The sequence below is a fragment of the Medicago sativa genome, chromosome 4 (genome assembly GCF_051527215.1).
Source record: "Medicago sativa cultivar Bolivia chromosome 4, Bolivia_mono, whole genome shotgun sequence".
Lineage (NCBI taxonomy): Eukaryota > Viridiplantae > Streptophyta > Magnoliopsida > Fabales > Fabaceae > Medicago > Medicago sativa.
Window position 1 is genome coordinate 89379031 of NC_140752.1, and position 24991 is coordinate 89404021.

At 34.4% G+C, this 24991-nt stretch overlaps 4 protein-coding genes across 6 annotated transcripts; 1 reads left to right on the forward strand and 3 right to left on the reverse strand.

The window, feature by feature from the left end:
• Nucleotides 1-925: 925 nt before the first annotated feature.
• On the reverse strand, nucleotides 926-3207 carry LOC146933471 (kxDL motif protein). Its single transcript, XM_085705240.1, has 3 exons — nucleotides 2982-3207; nucleotides 2743-2895; nucleotides 926-1283 (listed from the first exon to the last, which is right to left on the reverse strand). Exons 1-3 carry the CDS (start codon nucleotides 3113-3115, stop codon nucleotides 1181-1183), a joined length of 390 nt encoding a protein of 129 aa, XP_085561366.1. The 5' UTR covers nucleotides 3116-3207; the 3' UTR covers nucleotides 926-1180.
• Nucleotides 3208-6874: 3667 nt separating this feature from the next.
• Nucleotides 6875-11804, reverse strand: TOC159 (translocon at the outer envelope membrane of chloroplasts 159). Its single transcript, XM_085705243.1, has 2 exons — nucleotides 7571-11804; nucleotides 6875-7165 (listed from the first exon to the last, which is right to left on the reverse strand). The coding sequence occupies exon 1, from the start codon at nucleotides 11741-11743 to the stop codon at nucleotides 7613-7615; it is 4131 nt and encodes a 1376-aa protein (XP_085561369.1). The 5' UTR covers nucleotides 11744-11804; the 3' UTR covers nucleotides 6875-7165; nucleotides 7571-7612.
• A 5833-nt stretch (nucleotides 11805-17637) lies between these two features.
• On the forward strand, nucleotides 17638-18472 carry LOC146933473 (uncharacterized). The gene has a single exon (XM_085705249.1). It carries the CDS (start codon nucleotides 17794-17796, stop codon nucleotides 18274-18276), a length of 483 nt encoding a protein of 160 aa, XP_085561375.1. The 5' UTR covers nucleotides 17638-17793; the 3' UTR covers nucleotides 18277-18472.
• Nucleotides 18473-18567: 95 nt separating this feature from the next.
• Nucleotides 18568-24733, reverse strand: LOC146933474 (ADP-ribosylation factor GTPase-activating protein AGD12-like). 3 transcript variants are annotated; one of them, XM_085705247.1, is made up of 9 exons: nucleotides 24560-24733; nucleotides 21997-22078; nucleotides 21409-21490; nucleotides 21127-21202; nucleotides 20291-20454; nucleotides 19881-20010; nucleotides 19585-19701; nucleotides 19362-19457; nucleotides 18568-19044 (listed from the first exon to the last, which is right to left on the reverse strand). In XM_085705247.1, exons 2-9 carry the CDS (start codon nucleotides 22040-22042, stop codon nucleotides 18763-18765), a joined length of 993 nt encoding a protein of 330 aa, XP_085561373.1. In that variant the 5' UTR covers nucleotides 22043-22078; nucleotides 24560-24733; the 3' UTR covers nucleotides 18568-18762. The 3 variants fall into 3 exon arrangements, with proteins under 3 accessions (XP_085561373.1, XP_085561372.1, XP_085561374.1); XM_085705246.1 differs by lacking the exon at nucleotides 24560-24733 and adding an exon at nucleotides 22898-23124; XM_085705248.1 differs by lacking the exons at nucleotides 21127-21202; nucleotides 24560-24733 and having other exon boundaries at nucleotides 21997-22050.
• Nucleotides 24734-24991: the final 258 nt, after the last annotated feature.

A 24991-nucleotide genomic window follows, 5' to 3' on the forward strand; every position in this document is an offset into this window, starting at 1 on the left:
ACATTTAATTCCAAGGAGTCAAGATTGATTGAGCAAAACGACGTCGTTTCAGACTTTCAGTTAAGCAAAAAAAAAAAAAAGCAAAAAAAAAAAAAGAGCAAAAAACCGGTCTGACCCATGACTCGGCCGAGTCACCGGTTTTTACCGGTTTTGACCGGTTTTGACCGAGTTTGACCGAGTTAACTGCATGGCCGATCCAAATGTTGGCTCGAACCGGCTTACCCACCGGTTCACGGTCCGACCGGTCCGACCGGCCGGTCCGAGCCGAGTCTGAAAACTATGATTTTTAGAAAAATATTTTGAAAGTTCGTCACGCAGGAAAAAAAACGGTTTATTATTTCAGTATACACCTATCAAATAGTGTAAGCGCCCTAAAACCAAATTTGAAAGTTCGTCACGCAGGAAAAAAAACGGTTTATTATTTCAGTATACACCTATCAAATAGTGTAAGCGCCCTAAAACCAAATGATAGCGGGAAAACACCATTCCAGTTGGAGTAAAATCAACCATTTACTCCAAAAATCCTAACTCAATTGGCAAAGATTGTTAGGCGGACATTGTGACCGAGGTTCGAACTCCAGTTCCTCCACTTGTGTGTGAGAGTTTTCAATAGATTGCCATTTCATCTATCAACCAAAAAAAATTAACCATTTTATATCTTATTCCGATCGTATCAATATTTTAAATTTGATTCAGTGACATTTGTTTTGTGCCTAACTACAAGAATCTATCAGACCAACGAAAGTATTTTTAGGCCACCTTAGCCTTTCTTCGTTACTCATCCATGTAGTTTCCTCCTGAAATAACATGACTTCTGTTGAGCGAAATGCGTAACTTGTTAGCAATAAAGTTCAGGGGCAAGAAATTGGTAAAACAATGAAAACCGATGCATGACTATTTTTCCTTTTTCCTTTTGGACAAGAAATGAAGAAAGCAATGCAGGAATATGTTATCAATAATTCATTATAACTAAGAAGAAAATAAAAAAGATAAACACGTTCGTATAACTTAGGCATTTCAAGATCCGGTCTCCTGTCAAACACGTTCAAATAACTGTGTTCGATAACAGCAATAGTTACTTAGGCATTTCAAGATCCGGTCTCCTGTAGTTACTTAGGCATTTCAAGATCCGGTCTCCTGTCAAACATGTTCGAATAACTGTGTTCGATAACAGCAATAGTTACTTAGGCATTTCAAGATCCGGTCTCCTGTCAATAACGTTGCTCATAGAATCTTCAGGAAATGCATCTGGATAAGTTGTTGAAAGTTTGGTCTTCATGTTTCTGCAAAAGGAAAGGATGATTGAAGATTTAGCTTGAATTTAGAATATATAGAAATAGAAACATGCAAATAAGCTAACAGAGATAGAAATAGAAGGTTATGTCATTGCAGTGTGCAAAATTAGCTTTCCTCTCCTAACCCTTTTTCTTCTACTGTTCATCTGCTCCCTCACTCCATCAGCATATGTTTTTCAACTTTTGTACCTAACCAAAATGGGTAAGATGGCCCTAATAAACAAACCATCTAGGTTACATTAGTAAAACTAGAAATAAGTTCAAGTTACCTAAGGAATTAATGTCTGAGATTCAGTTCCATACTTGTCATCAGTTCCATACTGTAATGGAACTCCTTCAATGTCAATCAGTAATCACCAAAGACGACAACATCTTCAATGTTTTGCTTGGCTTCTAGTGATCATTTGCTTCTCTAGCAACAGATGCCCTTGTTATCACCCCTAATGTCAATCCATAACTGTTATCACCAATGATAACTTCACCAACACCATGTTCAAAAACACCTATATCCTCTGTGTTCTTCCACTATCTACGTTTTCTCCAAATTTTGTTAGTTTACAAGATTCGAAAACAGTAAGAGTTAAAGACCAAAACTATATTGTCTAAACATTAGTGCTACATTACCCCTTTTAGTTAGTAAGTATGATGGGAAGTCTTTTTAAAAAGTTACCAAACTTAGCGAGAACATAAATCTCAATAAGTTAAAGGTCCCCCTTGCATGAACCACAAAAGAATCCCTAATAATGTAGCGCATGTAACCTCAACTTGCAAAAGTTGCTGAAATTTTTCTGGAACCTTGCCTCAGCAATTGTAGCACCTTTTGCCACAAACTAAAGTAGGCGAAGTTTAAATACAGACTCGTATTTCTTTGATTATGGGAACAGACGTAAATACATCACCAAGAAAATCATAAGATTTAATTTTTATGATTAAAGAAAAAATGTAGCATTGATAAACATAACCAAATTTGAGGTGATATAGATGATTACACACACAATATTAATAAATAGACATGTATACCAAAATTAAGAATTTTCAATAAATAGAATCAGGTATTTTTGGCTCGTGCGGAGGGAGTACCATACTGCCTGCCTCCCAACTCTTGAATGTAAGCTTATAGTTGATCATGTTAATATTCTGAGAGAATACAATTCGGATTTCAGAGCTATTATCAAGGACTGTACTATCCTTCTTTTGCTTTTCCAAAACTCACTCAATGACTCAAGTTTTAGTTTCGTTAGGAAGCAAGCAAACAACGTAGCTTATAATCTAGCTAAGGCCACAACGTGCAGAAGTCATAACTAACCCCCAAATTAATATCAATATATTCACCTTGTATTGCTTATTTTTTTTGCCTAAAAAATATATATATAGAAACTTAACCAATTATATAATTTGATGTTATATTTCAAGTAAATAATGATAAGAAGTAATTAAAAAAGAATACCTAAGTTTAAGAAAAATATAATCAAGATCAGATTTTATAGACTTCAAGACACGTGTGTTTCTAGCCATGTCAGGAGAAATCTGAGTAAAACAATGTTGAGAGAAATCATTGAAATGTGATAACACTGCATTACTGTCCTGCAACCTTCCCAATCTGAAATTCAATTCAATTCAATTTAATCGTATTAATAATCTGAAATTGAATATTAATAAAAAAAGAGAGAAGAGGAATGAACATACATAGTGTGTTGTAAATGGTTAAGGGAACGAAGATCATCGGAACTAACGAGAGATTTAAACTCACTCGAAAGCTCTTCTGAACCTAATTTCATCGATTCTGATTCTGATTCTGATTCTGATTCTTTCTCTGACATTTTCGCAACCGTGAAGGAATGAAACCGTCCTTTTCTTTCCTCCCTCTTTCACAAAATGAAGATCAGTCAACAGAAGCTAAACTGGGCTTACTGAGCTAAAAGCCCAATATTATCAGATTCTGGATATGCATCTACAATATCACTAATTTTTATTTTGAATATTTTTGTTATAAAAATATTTTCTATTTTTATTTTTTAAATCTTGTATTGTTTTTTTTTGGCTGGACAATCTTATAAAAAGGAGAATATTTTTTCTTGAAATGACAATTGTTTTGATATTATTTTTTGGTGTTAACATTCCTGTTCCTAGGGGAAATGACTTAGAGGTAAGTAAAGTTCAGTTAAAAATTGTTTTCAAATCTATCGTGGTTCTCCAAACGATTCATGTTTTTGGTGGAACTCATTAATCATTTGAGCTCAATTACTTAATATTTTTTTGGCCTTCGCACCGGTTTCCGACCCACCAAAGATGGACGACTAATCCGGCTCGTGCGTAGAGGCACGCGCAAATATCGGAAACAATAAAAATATCAAAATAGTTATTTATGTCTGATCTGGATCCTCTCATTCTCCATCTTTCTGATATTTGAGTGTATCTTTGTCTATATTTTAGAGAGAAGATCAAAAAAAGGATATACACATAATTTAGAAGTAGGGAGAAGGAGAGAGCAATTGAAAAGTGATAATCCATTTTGTAATTTTTCAAGCTGTCGATGAAATATGGTCTAATTGTTAATAATGTGAGCTTTTGTTGTTAGTACGATGATCTCGTTGGTGAAGATAATTTGGATTAAGATTATATGAGAAAGACTCGCAGAACCATTTGCTTTGGTGGAGAACGAAACTGCTAACAAACACCTTGGCAAAGTTAGTATGCTGGGTTGGTCTTGAAGGAGAATGAATAAATGAATTTCATTTCTTTAATCAAATGGAGTGTTTTTTTTTTGTTATAATAATGATCGAAATAATTACAAAACCCAAAGTGTTCACATCTCATTACCTGTCTGGAAAGAAAGACAGATAACAGACTGATGGTTGTCTGCCATCAAAATCGATGAGACAGAAAATAGAGAAACAACTGATAAATGAGAAAAAGTTTGTCACCAAACATTCCTTCCTAGGACCTCGTTGGTTATACTTATCTGTTTAATTCAAACCAAGACAATTCCTTACTCCCTCCGTCCCGGAATAACTGATCCATTTTCTAAAAAAAAGTGTCCCAAAATAACTGACTCATTTCAATTTTCAATACAACTTTCATCATTCCCAATACAATATAACACTAAATAATACTACTTTTATCATTCCCAATACAATATATTCCACTTTCCCCTTTATTTATACATTTTTCTTAATATGTGTGAAAAACAAAATTGTGTCAGTTAAATTGGAACGGAGGTAGTACTTCACAAGCGATTAAAAGTAAAAACACCACCATAATTACGGTGATGTTAGGGGGAAGAATAACAAAGCAATCATGTATGGCCATAAAAATGCTGCCAAAAATAAATCCTAAAAACCACCAAGTATGCTTTACCAAAATTCATTTCAAGCAGTTTTACTAATTTTGAAAAGAAAAAAAGAGGCTCAACTGTAGTTTTTATCGGTATCTCTAGATTACAGTCGAACCTTTTATTGGTATAAAATAAGTAACACAGCAGAGAAAATAGAAACAGAAAATCTCCATTCCAATTTAATGATTCGAACAACAGACATAATTATATTGAAAAAGAGTTATCACGAGGGTAGTTGAATATAATTGATAGTTAAGTGTATGTATGGTTTCACTTTTTGGATGTCAAAATTGATTAAAAAGGTATGAAATTGACTTTGCCATGATTATGTTTTTCTGGTAGAATTTATTTATGTTCAACTCATTTTTAATTTAAATCAAATACACGCTAAACAAACTCTATTCTTATTGTCCTCATTAGCTGAGATCAACTGGAAAGGACAATGCATTATATATGCAAGGTCCGGGGTTCAAATCCCGGCCATCACAAAAAAAAAAACTATTCCTATTCTTTAAAAAAAAAACTCTACTACTCTGCCAATACCACGGGACTCGAGCACTTTAAAAGTACAATTATTTTAGTGTTATTTGAACATTACAACTCCGATAATTGTATGAACAATTGTATATAAATACAGTTAAAACAATTGTCGATGTGACAGAGGAAGAGAAATCAACAAAAAAAATCACATAATTGTATTTCTATAAGGTGTCCCCAACAACTTTTTAGTTGTCCAAATAACTTCTCTTCAAAAAGATATAACAGAAATGATAAAGGGACACAAAAAGTTTAACACAAAAACAACACAGTATTGTTATACTTATTTTTGCACTTTTTTTATTTTTTTTCTCTCCCTCTTCCTCTCTCCATTTATGAAACTCAGAGTCTCTCTCCTCTCCCTCTTCTCTGTTACAACTCTATCTCACCCTGAACCTCTCTTCGGCGACCACTCACCGAACCACCACCGTAAGACTAGAGTCGGCCGCGAGACAGAAGATCGCCATAGGAAACAGATCTCTGACGGTGTAAGGCATAAGAGAGGAGATCGTCGTCGACGGCGTGACGTCTCCAGATCGAGACGGATCGAAGGAACGACGACGTTCGTGACTGATGAGGATGATGGCGATGATCTGAACAGATCTACGGCGGCGTGAGCGAGAAGAGGAGGTTGCCGACGCCATGAGTTCCAAATCCGAACAAATGGAAGGGAAAACGACGATGGTGGTGGTCACTAATGAGGATGGAGGGTACGATGGTAAGGACGGCGGTGGTGGGAGAGGGCGGTTGTGGTGATGAAGCAAAGGATGGAAGAAGGACGCAGAGAAGAGAGGGTGAAAATGAAGTGTGGTGTTTTTACAAAAATACCCCTGATTTTAAATGTGAAATGTCCAAATTACCCATGGTGTCTGTATTATGTCAAAATTTATGTGTTCAGTTATCATTGCTGAAGATATAAACCCTTCGTCCCAAAATAAGGGAGTTTTTTTTGTTCATTTCACACATACACATAATAAGAAAAAACGTATAAGTGAAAGCGAGATAGAAATAGTTTTGGAGTTGAATAATTCCGAACTCAACCGGTTGGAATTAGGAGATGGACTAAACTTGGATACAACACGTATGGTACTATTTCTACTGTTCTCCTACAAAATACTCCCTCCGTCCCTTAATGTAACCACCCTTTGCTTTTTTCACATTTCTTAAGAAAAGTTGGCAATGTAATTATTATGTCTATTTTGTGTGTAAATATTACCATATTGTCCTTTGTTTGTATATGTATTAAATTTGACTTTTTAAATTTCAAAACAAGTTAGTAGTATTAATTAGGGGTATGTTTAGGAAAAAATTAATAAATGCATCTAGTAATTTGAAAAGGGGTTTAGATTTAAGGACAAAAATAAAGTCAAATGAGTGGTTAGATATAGGGACGGAGGGAGTATATAACATCACCGTCTAAAGTAGGTAGTTCAAGAAGTGAACTAAGAGATATTGAAGAAATCTTAAGCAAAAGGTCTGCAGTTCGAACTTTGGAATATAATATAACTATTAACTTAATAACATTAACATTGGTTTATAAAAAAAATTATATAGCTAACATAATAACTTCCTGCAAGCATATCTAGAGGCGGTGCACTGGGAGGAAACCATCTACCGGGTAATTTTAGGGGAAACAAATGGGATAGTATCTTGGGCACTCCACCCAAGTTTTTCCAAAAATAAAAATCAATAATATCAAACTCCACAATTCTAGGAGTAAAATAAATATTTGAAACCAAGGGAGAAACTTAACCATACAATATTATGAATAGTCATTGAGTGAAACAACAAACAAAATTTCAAGTTGATTTGCTGGGAACTGTAAAACCTCTTTGCAACTCTAAATCCAGTTCAGAAAACCTGAGCATTGCTAAAGACATCGTTTCCTAATTCACAGCCCATTTAATTTTATTTTCTAAGATATCAATACCTTGACGAGAAAGAAGAATTGCCGCTAAAGCCATGATTTCCTAATTCGCATAAACCACCTCACTCAAACCTGCCAGCAAAACACACATTATTTGTCTATAGAATACAAATTTGGATACCATGCTAGAGATAAACAAAAAAGGGAAATATTGGCATATTGATATTCAGGTATCGCTCAGCAAAGTAGTCCAAGACTTCATTTCAAACATATTATAATATTCAACCAATAAACAAAAGTTGAAGCAGCAAATGAGAAGGAAATCAGGGATAACAGAATAGGCATAATCTGACATTACCATTTATTCAAATAGAAGCTAAGAAACAATTGAGTAAATTCTTTGTCGGTTCCATCTCAATTACAGTACAATTTTCAGGTGAAAAATGAAATATAGCAGAACATTCAATAGTCTAGACGAAACTAAAAAAAATAAATTATTTAAGAAATTAATAAAAAGATTCAGTACGACATTATTACCTCATAGTCTACATCCTTAACTAGCAGCATATGCAAAAGAACTCAATAGATGGAGTATTTATCACTAGCACCAGGCCAGAAGTTCTTGTAAAGAGTCCTGACAATTGGAAGAATAGCAATAAGTGCAATCTGAAGTTGGTCTGAACTACTTGTCCTCACAGTGATCTGTCCACTAAGCTTGTTGTTCAATCCCGCACGAACCGCCATCTTATAGCTTCGCCCAAGAGAAATCTGTGACTGGAAATTGGCTCCCACGGCTAAATCACCTCTCCACTGCACCAGAGAGAAACTCAATGAAGACTGATCCTGCCCAATTGGAAAATCTGCCTCTCTAAGCCTCACTTCAACATTGGCTCCATAAGCAGAATCACCTTGAGACCGCACGGTCCCAGTGCTCCCCACTAATACCAATCGTTTCCCTAGTGCTAGTTGATCCTCAAGTTTGACACCGGTGGACACATTTTCACCCAAAAATGTCACAGATACTCCAGCTGCAGTTTTATTTCTTTTGAAATTTTTGAATTTGGTCTCGCCTCTAACAATGTATGCCAGCTGCTTTCCAATGTTCTGAATGTCAAAGCCTGCCATGGTCGATCCATTTTCTCCATGTTTAGCGGCAACCGATGAATCCAAGTGAATGCTGAAATCTTGTTTGTCTTTTGTTACTTGAACAGTCACTGCTGCCGGGAATTTGTTGATGATGGCCATACTGTTTTCAATGTTAACACCGTCGTAACCACAGTCGTGGTCCCAACTATGGGTGTCCAAGACTGGCCTTGTCAGCAACTGGGAAGTTGGTTCCAAGAAACGGTATCTATAGGCTGGATTATCACTATCAAAGGATGGTGGCAACACCATATCAGGCAATGGTACAGGCACAGCAGCTGGACTTCCATTCTCTTCATCTTCTTCCCCCATAAAGCCAATATCATTTTCAACAGTTTTACCTCCTCTTTTCTTCATCTCTCTCATCCTTTTCAACTCCTCTCTCCATTGCTTCTTCTGCAAAAGTTTCACTCGGTACTCATACTCCTCAAGATATGCCTTTTTCTGTTCTCTATTAAGCTTAGCAATCTGTGACTTCTTAAGAGGCTTAAATGGTGGGAGCTGGTCATATTCATCTTCACCTTCCTCTTCATCAGAATCAGATAAGTCAGCCATTTCAACATCAGAATCACCATTGTCAATCCCACCTTGATCAGCCAGCTTGGGGTGAGCACGTGACTGCAACAACCAAGACAGCAAGTATGGAAGTGGCGGGGAGCGGGTTCTGAAACCAAACAGCCTGCGGTTATCAGCTGTTTCCGGAGTCTTAGAAAGGTTACCAGCATCTGAGAGAATCTTCATTGAGTAACATAAAAGCAATAACAGAGGTCTCCAACTTTGACCGTTAGGAAGCACCTTCTGGCCATCTCTGTTTTTCCGACATGAAGGATGGTTTTCAACAAGAGAAACTGGATTCATCAAACTTGGATTCATAAGACGTAGGTCACCGACAGCCTGACCAATGGTTTGTTGAACAATATGAGTTCTTTGAGCAACAAATACATCATAACTTAGTGGGGAACCTGATGGCCCGTCTGGAGGAGCAGAGGCAGCATGAGTCAGAGTGACTATCACATTTCGCCATATAGATGGACCAAGGGCACTAGTAACTGATCGCAACATGGGCAAATCATTCATATCTCTAGTTTGTAGGTCGAGGCGATCCACATAAAGAACAATATCAGGGGGAGAATTTTTGGTCAATTTCTTCACATAAGACAAGACTTTTCTGTTGTAACTTTGTTCAAATGCAGAAGATTTCAAACCTGGTGTGTCAATGACCCTTACTTTCACTCCATCAACCATTCCAACAATTTCTGTCACAGCAGTAGTAGCGGGACCATATGCACTGAAGCTGGTCTTGGTTTCACCAAAAATTGAATTTATCGTAGCACTCTTTCCCACACCAGTTTTACCAAGAACCAAAATATTTATAGAAAATCCAAAATCACCTCTTCCCTCGGCTTCAAGCCGAGAAGCACTCTCCTTAGCAGCATCTAGGCTGAAATTTTCACCAGTTTGTCTCCCTGCAGCAAGTGTAAACCGATACAAAACCTGCGCTACTATTGATTCTTCAGTAGTAAAACCTAGTCTCTGAACCATTCTTAGGTATTTTATCCTAATTTCCTGCAATTTCTCCAGTTTCATCTTCTCTTCTACGCTCAAATTGGTATCAGAAACAACGGTACCAGCTCTACTCATGGAAGGAGCAAAAAGATTGGGACGGTTTGACCGTACCGCAGGTTTACCTGTCTGAAGTGATGGTCCCAAACCAGCAGGGCGCTCAACGGAGAAAAGCCTCGATCCATCTTGAGCAGTTATGGTGATACCGCCGCCATCTTCACCTCCTGCTCCAGATGCTGCTTTTAAGAGAGCAGCCAAAGTAGCAGTATCAAAGAGCTCCTTGCTATCTCCTTCATCATCAGATTCCACTTCCTCATCTGAGTCAGTTACAATCTGGCCATCAATTCTGTCATCCTGTGAACTCTCACTGGCCCTAATTTGCTTCTCCAATTCCTCCAAGTATTTATTAGCAGAATCGGAGCCTCCAAAGATCATTGATTCATCCTTTGTATCCGACACCGAGTCATCAATCTCTCTGTCAACGTGATGATCAACGGCAGCCTCAACATGGCTGCCATCATCCACCTCGATAACACGATCAACATTGCTCTCGGCCTCCCCCTCAACAGCATTATCAACATGGCTCCCATCTTCCACCTCAACAACACGATCAACATTGCTCTCCGCTTCCTCCTCAACAGCACTATCAACATGGCTCTCATCTTCCACCTCAACAACACGATCAACATTACTCTCCGTTTCCTCTGCAACAACATTATCAACATTGCTCCCATCTTCCACCTCAACAACATTGCTCTCTATTTTCTCCTCAACAGCACCATCAACACGGTTCTCAATTTCACCCTCAACAGCAGGACCCTCTATGCTTATCTCATCTTCCTCAGCCTCCAAACTCCGACTCACAACTTCTAAACTTTCTTCACCCTTCTCAATAGGAGCAACGTCACTCGCTTGCTCGCGTGCAACACCATCATCAACTCCAATGTCAACAACCTGATCAGGCTCGGCATCCCCACCGACAACCTCACCAACAACAACATCACCAGCCCTCTCAGTAGGAACAATGTCTCTCACTTGCTCATGGGCAACATCATAATCAACTTTACCAGGTTCGGCATCTACAACAACACCTTCATCAACAACATCACCAGCCTTATCAGTAGGAGCAATGTCACTCGTCTGCTCACGTACACCACCATCATCAACTCCAACAGGCTCGGCATCCCCACCAACAACTTCATCATCCACGACATCTTCACCACCCTTCTCAAACGATTCAAAACTACCACCAACCACATCAAAAACACCTTCACCACCAACCTTCTCAATAGGTTCAAAAGTATTATCAAGGCTCACAACAGGTGCAGGCGCCACCACCTCTTCAATTTCAGACACCTTAACTTCCTCTTCACTCCCCACAACAGCAACACCTCCATCCACCAAAGGATTAACTTGCAGAGTATCAACAACAAAATCTCCACCACTTGTATACTTCTCATCACCATCACCACCACCACCACCATTCTCAACAACACCAACCCCCGAATTATCACCAGAAACCAATCCCACAACCTCAGAATCCAAATTATTAGTTTCGACAGTTCCACCATCACCCAAAACCGCAGAACCCAAATTATTGGTTTCAACGGTTCCACCATCACCCTCCTCAAAACCCTTATCATCAGCCTCCACAAAAACCTCATTCCCATCATTCGCCTCAACAAAAACCTCATCCTCCTTCACTTCATCAACAAAATTTTCATCACTATCATCACCGCCTTTCTCCAAATCTTCCTCCTCCGCTTCATCTTCATCATCAGCGGTCACTTTCGCAATAGGTCTGGGAGAAACATCATCGAAACTCTCTTCTTCTTCAACAACGGTGGATTTGACGGCGTCTGGATTAACGAGAATTGGCCTGGAAGGTTCAGACTCCTCTTCGCCGCTAACAAAACCGTCATCGGAATCGGAACCGTGACCGTTAACGGCACCGTTAATTGGTTCGTGAAATTGGGAAGAAGAAGATAGGGTTTGAGAATCCATTGAGAAGAAAGGAATGAAGAGATAAGGTTTACGGATTAGGCGGAGAGAGTGAAGTATGAGTAAGGAATTGAGAGAAAGAGGGTTTTAGTTTTATACGCTAAAATACAAAAATGAAATGCTATATGGCTCAATTCATATCCTATCACTGGAGAGTAACGACGGTTCCTTTCAATCACACTGCATTTTAATTGGATCAACACTTTATTCATTTTATTTTTTATTTTGACTCAATTTTATTTCATTTTTAAAAATTACTAATAGAATATTGAATTATTATGCACTAAAAATAGAATCAGTTCATGCATGTTGGGGAAAGGAGCAAAATAAAGGGAAATGGTTTACGCGATAACTTCATATAAAATATTATTTGTATTGTTTAATTTCTACTAAAAATAATGATTTGACTTCCACCAAAAAAATAAAAAAATAATGATTTGACGATTCAGGTGTACTGGATGTATGATGTCAACGAGGTGATTCGGTGGTAACCACCGAGTTCCGTTTAAGTGAGTAAATTTTCTCTATAGAAGTTCGTTGTTTTTATTGACATTCCTTATTTGTTTATAGTCTCGTTATCTTAACCGCTTAGAAATTGAAACCGTGTACGAAAGAGGAAAGTGTCAAAAAAGAAATGAATGTGAGTGCGAGTGATGGATGTGGTAAAGTTAGGCTAGATATCTTGTGGAGCGATGTTCGTATTCGTATTCATATAAATATGTAGGTAAAGGTTTTTAATTTATTAGTCAATGGAGAGGTTGGTGAGTGTCACCGAAAGTTGAGTCGTCGGTCTAATGACAATGTCTTTATTTTATTTTTTAAATTAAAAAAAATAAATTACTTATTGGTTTTTATAGTCAATATGGTATTCTACGGATAAAGGTAACAAACTTTTTATACATTAATAGTGTAAAAAGGGAATAGGTATATAATATGTGTTGGCTATCTGATTCTCAGAAGAAAAGAGCTCTGATAATCGGAAGTTCTTCCATAATGTAGGTAAAATATGGCCTAGAGTTGTTCCACCAAAAAATCCAACTCAGGTTCTCTTAAATAATACAGTTAAAACTCTATAAATTAATAATGTCAGGACCGGAGAAATTTATTAATTTAGAGAGTTATTAATTTATCGATAAATTAATAATTATTAATTTAAAGAGTTTTTAAGTAATTATACTGTACATACCAAACAAAAAGGCAAATTAGTCTATGCCTCTTAGAATTACGTTGCAGCGAACCTTGGGACTCAACGTAAATTAGTAACTACTGTGTTCATATGCATTGGAAATCAATAATGACTTTTGAAGTACAGTAAATGTAAACAAGAGGAACAAATGTGTTCAATGTATTCTTAATATATTTTGTTCAGTTTCTATGAATTATTAATTTATGATTTTCTTGGGACCGAAAATTATAAAGGGATCTCCCGAAAAATTATTATCTTATTATTTTATCGAGTTTTTCAATTTTTTACATTGACCCAAGTCGGGACCGGACAAATTTATTATTTTAGAGAGTTTATTAATTTACCGAATATTAAATTAAAGAGTTTCTACTGTATATCCTTTGATGGAGCTCTTAAATCACTAGCTCAATTGCTTAGTCTAAAATCGGTGTTCTATTTCTTATGAAGTTAGTGTTGTGGTATATTTGTTATTTATTTTAATTTTTATCATTTAAGTTCTATGTGTGACCATCTTTCTTCTCTCCTATTTGGCTATTTTTATTGACATTCTTTATTCGTTTCTTTAATAGTCTCGTTCGCAGCGCTACTTAAAAACCTTGTATGGGTAAGGAGTCTGTAAAAAAGGAAATGAAGACGAGTATGAGTATATTTGTTGGAACGTCTAAAAAGGTGTCTTCTCGAGAAATATTCTTGATCAGATAGGGATATGGGTGTGTGTTTTCAACTTATCACTTGGTGGAGAGGTTGAGGATTGACGTTGAAAATCGAGTCTCGTTGGTCATGCAAAGAAATTTACAATTGGTCACTCACTGAGAAGGTGTTGGGAGATTGATAGAAAAGCAAAGGAAAGCGAGTATACGAGATATTCGTGGGATACATATATAGATCTTTTGAAAACGAGGCGGGGTGAGGGTGGCTGTCAGAAAGAGGACGATGTTTATTTATTGAGAATTAAAAAAAAAATAAAAAATACCTCATCGTCCATAGACACAGCAAAAGCAGATGCTATTATTGGATACAATATGTGTTTATTGTGTTAATGTTAATGGTACTTTTAATCTTGCTAATTATTATTTTAGTTAGGAGCATGGTAGATAATGACGTATGCAATAACTTGCTAATGATAGCTCTAAACATTTTAATCTTCCTAGTTACAGCTCCAAACCTTTTAAGTCCCCGTTAATGGAAATTTTTAAGCACTTAGTCTGTTACTGCTGTCACCTATACCATTCATCCAAGTTTCTTTGACAATGTTGTAGCATTTCTCATTCTAACTCCAAAATTCTTCAAAACGTTTTATCTTAATCTGACGTATTCTTTCGTATCTGAAACAACGAAAGTTCCCACTGCATCAACTGTTGGATACAGATACAATATGTGTTTATTGTGTTAAATGTGTTTATTGTGTTAATAGAGGAGAAGCGTGAACCAAATGGACAAGATAAGATTATATAAACTGCTTTTTTTGGTGGTGGCCGGGGTTCGAACCCCGAACCATGCATATATTATGCATTGTCCATACGAGCTAAGCTCACGAGGACATATAAACTGCTTTGAATAGATATGATATATTATCTGGCTTTTCAAATATAAAATCAGCCTTAAAATCACCCACCGAACCGATTGAAGGGTATGTTTTTTCAGCAATGCTATATCACACGAGAGATTTTATCCCGAATTTATCTAGACAAATTATTAACCAATTAAATTCCTCTCTGGCCGGGATACATGGGGAGGATGTGGGGTATAGTTTGGAGAAGATATAAGTAAAAAGTAACTCGTGAAACTTTCGTGGAATTATTCTCGCGATAACTAGCAATTTTGGTGTTTTTTTCCCTTTCTTTTGCCATGCACCATGCATATAATGTAGTATTCTTTTAAAGGTTCGTTTGGATTGACTTATTTATGAACTTTTGAAAAATAGCTTATGTAAATAAATAAACTTTTATGTTAATTTATAAATTTTCACTAACAAAAATTAAATCTTCATAAACTGTTTTATCAAAATAAACTTTTATGTTAATTTATCTTTTATGAATAATAGATAAAAACTTATTTTCCTTCAAAAAAAAACTTATTTATTTACATAAACTCAAAATAAGCCTAATCCAAACGGATTCATAAAAAATGGCTTCTGCTTGTTACTTTTTCCTTTTCTCTTTTTGTTCTCTTGTCCATTTATCCTTTTTTCTTTAATAAATCTTATTCTTTTATCTTTGAGTAAGATTCAATTTGATTTATGATTATTTTCTCGGGGTTCAATTTAGTCTCCAACAAAAAATAATACTACCAAATTAATCATTGTAATTTTTAAATTGGGGGAAAACTAGTTTGATATTATATTTCGTCGGGTATTAAAATGAGTCGTGAAAAAATGTGAGAGACCGACTTATATCTTCACTCTATCATTTGTCAAAAAAAATCTTCACTCTTTATCTTTTATACTATCTCTTCCTTATACAAAAACTTTGTCAAAAGCACTTATGTATGCAATCGGAGTAAATCCCGCCACTATCTTGGATATTTCCGCCTGCAATTTCCCTCCTAAAACAAAAATTATATTTTTTCTGGGTTCTAGACTCTAGTCAAACTTTATAATTACTATGAAATTTTTAAAACCGGTGTTGTACACCAAATTATTTTGGTAAAATCATGTGTGCAATCTATCTTTTATCTTACATTTTGTTTGTGTTGTCGGTCCTTTGTCCCACTTTAAAGTACAATTATTGACGCCAATATCATCTGGCAATTAAGATCTTTGTTTGGTGCTCCGAGAATTTGTCCTCCAGAATAATCATTTAAAAAGAGTAAATAAAACCATATAAACGGTTTACATTTCTTGAAGCTCTTTAGAACTACATAAGAGCAACATCTAAAAACTCATGCTAACAAGTATCGGACATTAAAAATGAAAATAATGATAAATTCAAGGTAAATAAAGTTAATTTTTTAAATTTAGAGGTCTTGAATGTACTATTTTTAAGACAAAGTTTCTTGTTTAAACTTCTTATCAAATACGACATCTAAGGACATTTGTTAGCATTTCTCAAAACTTAATTGATAGTAAATGTTTATCTATCAGTTTCACTAACTTCATCCGCTTGCAAAGTAGCCTGAACAATAAAAAAAAATGTAATATTAACATTTTATGGTAGTAGTCTTGAAAAAAAAAATGTCAAACTTAAAGAAATGTACACATAATTTAAACTTAAAGGTTTATAATGCAAATAAAATGTAACAAAAATGACCTATTATGAAAAAAGATAACCTAAAAGACTTATTCAAGAGAATAGTAGAAGAACCTCAAACATAATTTCTCTAATTTTTATATCAGATTTCAAACTTGCAAATTTAAACAACTTGAATACTTTTAAGTTGATTTTATTTTTTTTACAAAACTTTTAAGTTGATGTAAGACGTGTCGTGCTTTTACTTTAAATCTCAACTTTAATTTATTCCCAATGTTTATAATATTCATATATACACTCCACCTAGATGCATGTCCAAAAAAAAAAAAAAATCCAACTGTGTAAAAAATAGAATCTTACCAAAATTCTGAATCATAAACAAAAATTTGACTGCTGTTAATTGAACCGCGAAATGTGAACTAATTCAAGTTATACCAATTTCACCAACAAAATAACCAAATTACCAACCATCAATCATGGCAAATAAATTTAGCATAAAGTTATCTCCATGCAGTACAGCAACATAGGCTCTGTTTGGTAAGCCCACCAAATGAGCTTATAGCTTATAGCTTATAACTTATAAGCTCGTTTGACAAAAAAAGCTCTGTTTGGTAACGATCTTTTACCACGAGCTTATAGCTTATTTCACGAATTTCCACGAGCTTATAAGCTATTTTTCAGAAGCTACTTCAAGTAGCGTTTGAGCTTATAGCTTATAGCTTATTGTATTTTATTCCACTTTTGCCCTTGCTATTTTATCTAAAATCCCTTTTTACCCTTTATAATTTATTACAATCTGAAATATTTTTACGTTAATGCTGAAACAATTTTCAATCCCATTTTTTTGTCACATAATTTTTCAATCTGAAGTATTTTATTCCACATGATTTTTCTAAAATCCCATTTTTGTCGCCTACAACATATGGATTCGATTTTTCTTTTTGTTTTTAAAATAAAAAGAAATTAAGTATTTTGACCAAAAAATAAAATATTAATTTATTAATCTATAAAATATATATATTAAATTGATTAATTTAAATTATTAAATATCTTAAATATTAATTTATAGTAGTATAAATTTTATATGAATTAATAATGTCCTTTTATGTAATTTTACATTTATCAGCTAGTTCAACCGCTATTTTTACCAAACACTTTAATTAGCTTATCAGCTATAAGCTATCAGCTAAAAGCTATCAGCTAGCTTATCAGCTAAAAGCTATCAGCTAGCTTATCAACTAGCTTATAAGCTATCCGCTATTTTTACCAAACAGAGCCATAATCTAACCCGTGATTTTTCTAATATGATAATAAAATTTAACAAAGAGTTTTGTACCCAAAAAAAGAGTTACAAGGATACATTGTTAGTATTTTGAAGCTTAAATCCATGTAAATACTACAGTGCAGTCACATGGAGTGAGAAAAAAGTCAAAATATTCTTATCATTTTTAACTTTAGAAAAAACAAGAGTAGTAAAAGACAAAGGAGAAAGCGGCTAGAATAGAAGATATGAACATTTTTTCTCCGACAGATGTTCACAGTTTCTCTTTCGATTTCTTAAAGTCCTTCCATTCTCATTACAAAACGGTACCGTATCAACACTCAGTGTTACTATATATATTTATTTCATACTGTATTCCATTCTACCTCATAAGTCATAAACCTGAAGCTCAATTTCCATGGCGGAATCTTCCATAGTCTTCGCCGTCTTCGTCATTCTCACTCTCGCCGGATATTCCTCCGCCAGAGACCTCCGTCCAGCGGATCACGGCCTCATCTTCCAGACACTATCTCCGACGGGGACGCATTCTTCGCCGGAGATGAGATCCTTCTTCAACAGTGACAATTCATCACCAACAGTTTCGTCTTCCTCCGAAGTAGCGATGCCGAAGGCCATTACCTCCAGTAACACAGCGCCTCCGTCGTGGAGGAGTGTCTCCGGCGATGGTAGTAGTGACCGAGTTTGGAATGCGCTGAAGGTGGCGAGTTTGGCATGCGGAGTTGCTGGTGCGGTTCTAATTTTGGTTTCGGGTTTGATTTACGTGTTTAAATATAGAAAGCAGGAACAACAAAACGCAGCGCTTGGTGGTAACAATGGTAAATTAGAAAATGATGATGATAATAACAAGTTGCAATTGGTGGTACGCGACCCTTCGAGTTGAGCATGTTGGTTGTTGTTCATGCAAAGGGCACTAGATTATTAGTTATTATGTTTAATTTTTGTTATTAACTTACTATTGTTTATAGCAGTTTTTAACTTTTTAGTAACTCTTCATGTGTAAATTGCATTGAAATTTACATTAATTGTCACTTTCATTTGTCAAGAACTTAATGGCTAAAATTTCACCTCTAGGTAAATATGTGGATTCGACTCATGCATATATAATACAATGTCCCTCCAACTAAGTTATACACAAGACTATTTCTTCACAATTTTTCATCACGAGAAGTAATTGCGAGGGAAATTAACTCCTTGATATACTTAATCCGGGTACATAAAAGAAAAATTACAACCCATCATGTGGTAGCAAATAATATTCCTCACTTTTTGTTTGGGAGAGAGTAAACGATCCTCACTTGACAATGCACAAGCACAAGTAATCTATGGTGATCAAAATTAGACAATTTACATGAAAATAGTAATGCACCTAATGATCAAGAGACATCCACTCAAGTTCTAAGTTTAATTCTCCACATTCGACATTCTGGAGCTTAATAAACATCTCTTGTTTAACCTTACCGTCAATGATATTGACTATGCTATCCTCTATAAGCGCATTGTCATTAGATTTCAGCCATTTTCCTATTCGCATATCATCAAACATTCCAGTATCTCCAAATGCCATTGCAGAATTTATTAAAGGTTGAAGATCAATCTGCGCTTCTCCCATTATATCATCAGCTGAGAACAAGTCATGATCAAATACCTCCTGCAATACAATGAAGCATGTTGTCAATATTAAGTCTCATTTTCATATACAAGACATTGTAAGGATTGAAATATTGAACCATCTCCTCATACGTAATGTTGCTCTAAGCAATGCATTACATCATGTATTGTCAATGTTGCTCTAAGCAATGCATTACATCATGTATTGTTTTAGGTATATTGGTTGCTAGAATCTAGTTTGCGAGAGTCAAATAAATAGCAAGCAAACTACATAAATTGTTTACAGGAACTAGATTTTGCATTATAGGATAAACAAAAAATGTGTTTTTAACTAGACATGATAAAATGTAACCTTACCAAACTTATTGGTCCAAATTGCTGAGGAACGGACAACATAAGTTCCTCGTTCCAAACTGGATTCAAATTACTCCTTATTACAGTCGTCTGAACAGTCTGAATGCAATAACACCATTGTCAATTTAAAAAGAAAGTTAACAACATATATTATTCTTCAGCTAAAAAAATAAAATAATAAAGAGAAAAAGTTTCCTAATAGTATATGCCATTGAAAACAACCAACCTGTTGGCCAAGCTTCAGAACAACATATGGATCACTTGTCCTCATATCTCTGATTGCTAAATTTGTGCCTTTGACCACTTTCACTTTCAGCATTCCAATAAATTCTACCATTCCTTCCTATTTTCATCATCAATATCATTCAAAAATCCATTAAAATCACTCATGAAAACAATTTCATTTCATTAACTGATGGTGTAATAAAATTGGACACATGAAGTATGCACTATGCATCAGTATGCTAATTCAACTTATGGTCAACACAAATACATTCAATCAAAGGAACTAAATATAATTACCATATTCTTTGAACCACTAGATTTTCGAAAGCTATCCATAATCTTTTTGGAGAAACTTGTTTGACGTTTGCTTTTTGTTGATAAAATACGCAAACTTTGTTTCAAAAATTCTTGACGCTCATACTTTGACCTGCAATCATAAATGTCAACATTAAAATGTCACTCTTAAATGGAACGTTGATTGAATTGGTACCACTTTTTATGCTACCATGAACAACATCGCAATGTCGTGTAAATTAGTCAATGCTTAACCAAGCACAATGGACTATTATTAAAAAGAGTAACACTAGATAAGAGTTGCAAAACAATAATTTGGGCTGAAGACAAAAATTCATCTGGATGTATCATTACCTACTTTTCAGTGACAAAAAGTGTAACAAATTTATAATATAAATGTAAGAATGTCTTACCTGATGAATTTTGCACGTTCTTCATGACTGGCGTCTGGTCCTGGTTTTGTATATCCTTCCGGAATAAAAGCCTCATAAATTGAATTGGCAGATGCATTTCCTCCAACTTCCATCATTGCATCTATTTCATCATTTGACCATTCATCCAATGTTACAGACAAAATCTGACAAAGAAAAAGGAAACGTCTCAGTGATTTAATGCATAACAAGCATCCTCGATTCTATTCATGTATATCGATCTAACACAACTTACACAAGCAACCTCAATCTATTCATAGTAAGAAATCCTTTTGAATTTCAAAGTGCAATATAACATGTTTTCCCGTCTAAAAAAATTAGTAGGACAATGGTTAGTGATTACCAATGGAATGGAGGATAAATTAGTAGTATGTGGAAAAATAAAACACTTATTTGCGAAGATTCCACCTCTTATACCCTAGATCATTAAGTTTAGCACTTTGTCTGAATTTCATATTTCAGAAGACATCACGTGCTAATATAAGTTCTAAGAATAATGCTTCACCGCAATCATGTATGCCATACGGTAATAATATTTTATTTTTTTTTAAAATGCACCCAAATATAAAATAACATCCTTCAAACTATTGCACAAGCATAGCCATATAAGAATGGTTGGTTGTTTTCTCATTAAATTAAGTTCAAACAAAAGAAAAATATTAGCTATATATGTATCTATCCACCCACATACACATTTGTATGTATGCATATTGTATGTATATATCCCGTTAGTTTTTCAATTATTTCAAGACAAGGGAACTCAGTTTAAATTTTTCTCAATAAAATGTTTTTTAATTAAAAGATCGTGAATGATTTACCTTTGATATATGAGTGCCAAGACTTCTGTGCACCCCACAACATTTTAAGCATACAAAAACTCCAATATTTGCTGACCTGAAGAAGCAGTTCAAAAAAATTTAACTTCAACTAAAAAAAGTTAATATACATTACAAATGTGACAGGTTTCTTGGAGAATAAGTTAATTACACTAATATATCTCATAATCTGATTACACAGAAAAACATGACTCTCAGACCTTAGTTTTAGAAAGGCCATGACAATAAACAAAAAAGGTTGTGTGGATAAGTGAATAAACTTACGCCCATTTAGGATCCGGAGCACTACAATCAGCACAAAAGCGATTATCTTTTTGAACCAATAAATCCTTCAATCTTCTTTTACCTGTAAAAGACCTACCAATCATTCAACTTCTCAAGGAAAAACTAAACCAAAATGGCTTTTCATGTCACAAGTGGACGTATGAAATAAGCAACCACTACTTTTCCTTAAATCGTTCATGCCTGTTTTTAAATATGTAATTTGAGCCTTCGAAAAAATTATTTCCGACAAAGATTTTAACCGATACAAACCATATAACCAACACAATTTGTACATCAACAAATAACTTGTGTCCTTGAAAAACATACATACTATATACTGTGAGCATGAAATGTTAGATTTTTATGTTTCTTACCAAGTACTTCAAAGACATTTGTAAGATTAGCAACTGAAAGCTTTGTGATATAATCCATTAAAATTTAGGAGAGGATAAACACTTAATTTAAAAAAGAGTGTGTTGGTGGATAATTAAAAAAATTACTGATAAATGTGAGTGTATATATCGAATTTTGATAAGGGTAAACTAGCTAAATGCAAGAGAATGTTGTGTAATAAGAAACATAACATACTTGATACAGGCCTCCCAAATTCCAACCGTCTATTGTTCATCGACATCCTTAAAATCCACTAATAGAAGTCAAGTTAATCCACCTGAGAAAGTAAGAAATATCCTGGGTCAAAGTCTATTTTCTTGAGAGAATATTTGGTTAAAGACTAACAAAACAAAAATGCAGTGAACTTCTACAATACTTAGTCTTTTCCAATGCACTAATCCTTAGTTTTTACCTTCAAATAGTAAATAAATAAATCAAGAATACTATTTAACTAATTGATATAGAAAATAGAATAATTTCGTTGCAGAAAGAGGCTGAGCCAAATAATTTTTCTAAAGGGGTCAAAGATCAATTTATAATTTATGAATTAAACATATAAGCCATCCTAGTTCCACCCTTGATTGCAGGTTGGTCTAATTGATCATTAAGGGGAAGAAAAAATACAGACAGATCAAACATAAAAAGTGATCATTATAAAGAAAAAAAGTAGGCTTTTTGTATGAATTAGCAGACATCAAAATTGTTCGGTCGTATGTGTTAAACATTAAACTTCCTACAACAACATAAGACGTATGCATGCGTTGTCAACAAAAACAATGATGGGCACCCACTATTTTCTATTTTCAAGCTATGGCATTGGCAAACCAAAAAGTTTCTACTTTCAATTTTTGGCTCATAGATCAAACATTAAATTTGAGATTTTCTTTTTAATTACAAGAAATTAGATAAGAATGTTGTTTATAAATGCTTGGAAACAACAAGAATGGAATTGAAAGATTAACATTTGCATTAACGATTGAACGAATCATCTTCTCATTAAGAAATCAATGAATAATAACCAGAAATGAAACGGACATAACACAAAATGAAAGAATAATGTGTGTGAAGGTGGATTGAGAAAAGAGGATTAAATTACCGGTGAATGAAGGAATTGAAATCCGCATAAAGTCGGATGGAAGAGGGAGAGGTAGGAAAAAGAAGGTGACATTTTTTCTTCTGTTGGCATGTATTTTGAAACAACATTTTCTTTACTTATAAAGGGTGTTCAAGTATTTTTATTTGGATTTGGTGCTCTCTCTCACCTATTTCTAATCAAGAAATTTTCTATTTTCAATTTTTAGATCATCAATCAAACATTAAATTTTAGATCTCCATTTTTATTAAATGTAGCAAAACTAAAAAACAAAAAATATAATGGCAAAATTACACAATTAGTCTCTTAACTTAATTTTAGGTAACACCTTCGTATTTTGTCTTTTTTTGTCACGATTTAATCCTTTATGTTATAAAATAACAATATCTTATCATTTTTTATGAGATTTTTTCAATGAAATTTGATTTGTTAGACTTGTATAATGAAGATTTGGGTTTGTCTATGAGTTTGATGATTTTTTTTTTGAGTTTTTGATTGTTTTTTTCATAAAAAACGATAACTATGTTGTCATTTTATAACATAAAGACTAAATCGTGACAAAAAACATCAACCCATAAAAATCACTTTTAAATGAGTGCATCCAAACATAAATCAATTCACATCAGACTCACTTTTAACTAAAATCAATTCTCTCAAACTCAATTGTATCAAAATCAATTCTCGCCACCGCCGTACCAAACACACACAACATTGATCTTGCTTCCCTAACCTTTAGAAACCGAACTGTAGCAAGCAACAACAGTGAAACAAAACGAAATCGCAGAAGAAAACGCAGCAGAAAAAAAGGTAAAGCTGGAAACAAATTTGGGGCTTTTGCAGAATTGATTTTAACAGCCACAAAAGCTCCAATTTGTGGCTTTGAGGAAACGTGAGTTTGGAGCTAAAATCACGACTGGTTGAAGCACTTTTGCAGTTACCCAAACATCTTAAAAAATGGTGAAATCACGTTTGAATCTCTAAACTCGCGTTTGGGGTCGGAAAACGCGTATCCAAACAGGTACGTTGTTTCAGAAAAGGGCCATTCGATTTTTTTTTTGTAGTAAGCCCATTCAATTATCTCACAGATGCTGTTTTCTTTTTTTCTTTTCACACCCTTTGATTTTTATATTATATTAAAAATTATATAATTGATAAAAAAAATTAAAATTAACTCTTATAAACTAAAATCATTTTAAAGTGAATTTATGAATCAATAAAAATGCATTTATGATTTTAGATAAGTTAAAATAATTATCTAAAAAATGAGATATTTAGTTGTAAATATAATTAAAAGGACAATTTAGTCATTGTACGTTCAAAATCAATTTTGATTCAAACTATTCAAACATCAACCCATAAAAATCACTTTTAAATGAGTACATCCAAACATAAATCAATTCACATCATACTCACTTTTAACCAAAATCAATTCTCTCAAACTCAATTGTATCAAAATCGATTCTCGTCACCGCCACTAAAAGGATCGGTTGTAAAAAAATAAAGTGTAGAGTGATATTTGAAAAATGAAATATGATGCAGTGATATCAAAGGAAATAACCGTAAATATAAAAAGATCATAAACAAATAACAAACATTGTCCACTCAAAAATATAGCAATCATTGTGTAGGATGACACACAATGCCAAGTAAGTGGTGCTTACATACCTTCACCGAAATGAAAAGGAAAGAAACTGGAACCGAGATGGAGAATATGATCGATGATGATAGAGGTGGAAAAAAATGAGATCTATTGTGTTTAACTCATTGGTGAATTAGGACTCCAATAAATAGTCACTGATTCTTTACAAAAATCGCAACTCTCGCTAATTCCTCCTCCCCTTTCGCGTCTTTAGTGTACTCTATTTATAGAATTTTCAAGATGTACAAGATATGGAAGGTGTGTAAAGAATAAAGTATAGAATTGATTATCAGATTCAGTTCAATTCACAACTAAACCGATTGATACGGTCATTGATTTCAAAATCAATCACAATTAAACTGGTTTTTTTTTTTTTTTTAGTGAAGCTGGTTTATCATCACGCCAACTTTTACGTATTTTGTTTGTTTTTGTTTTCTTATTTTAATCGAATATCTTCT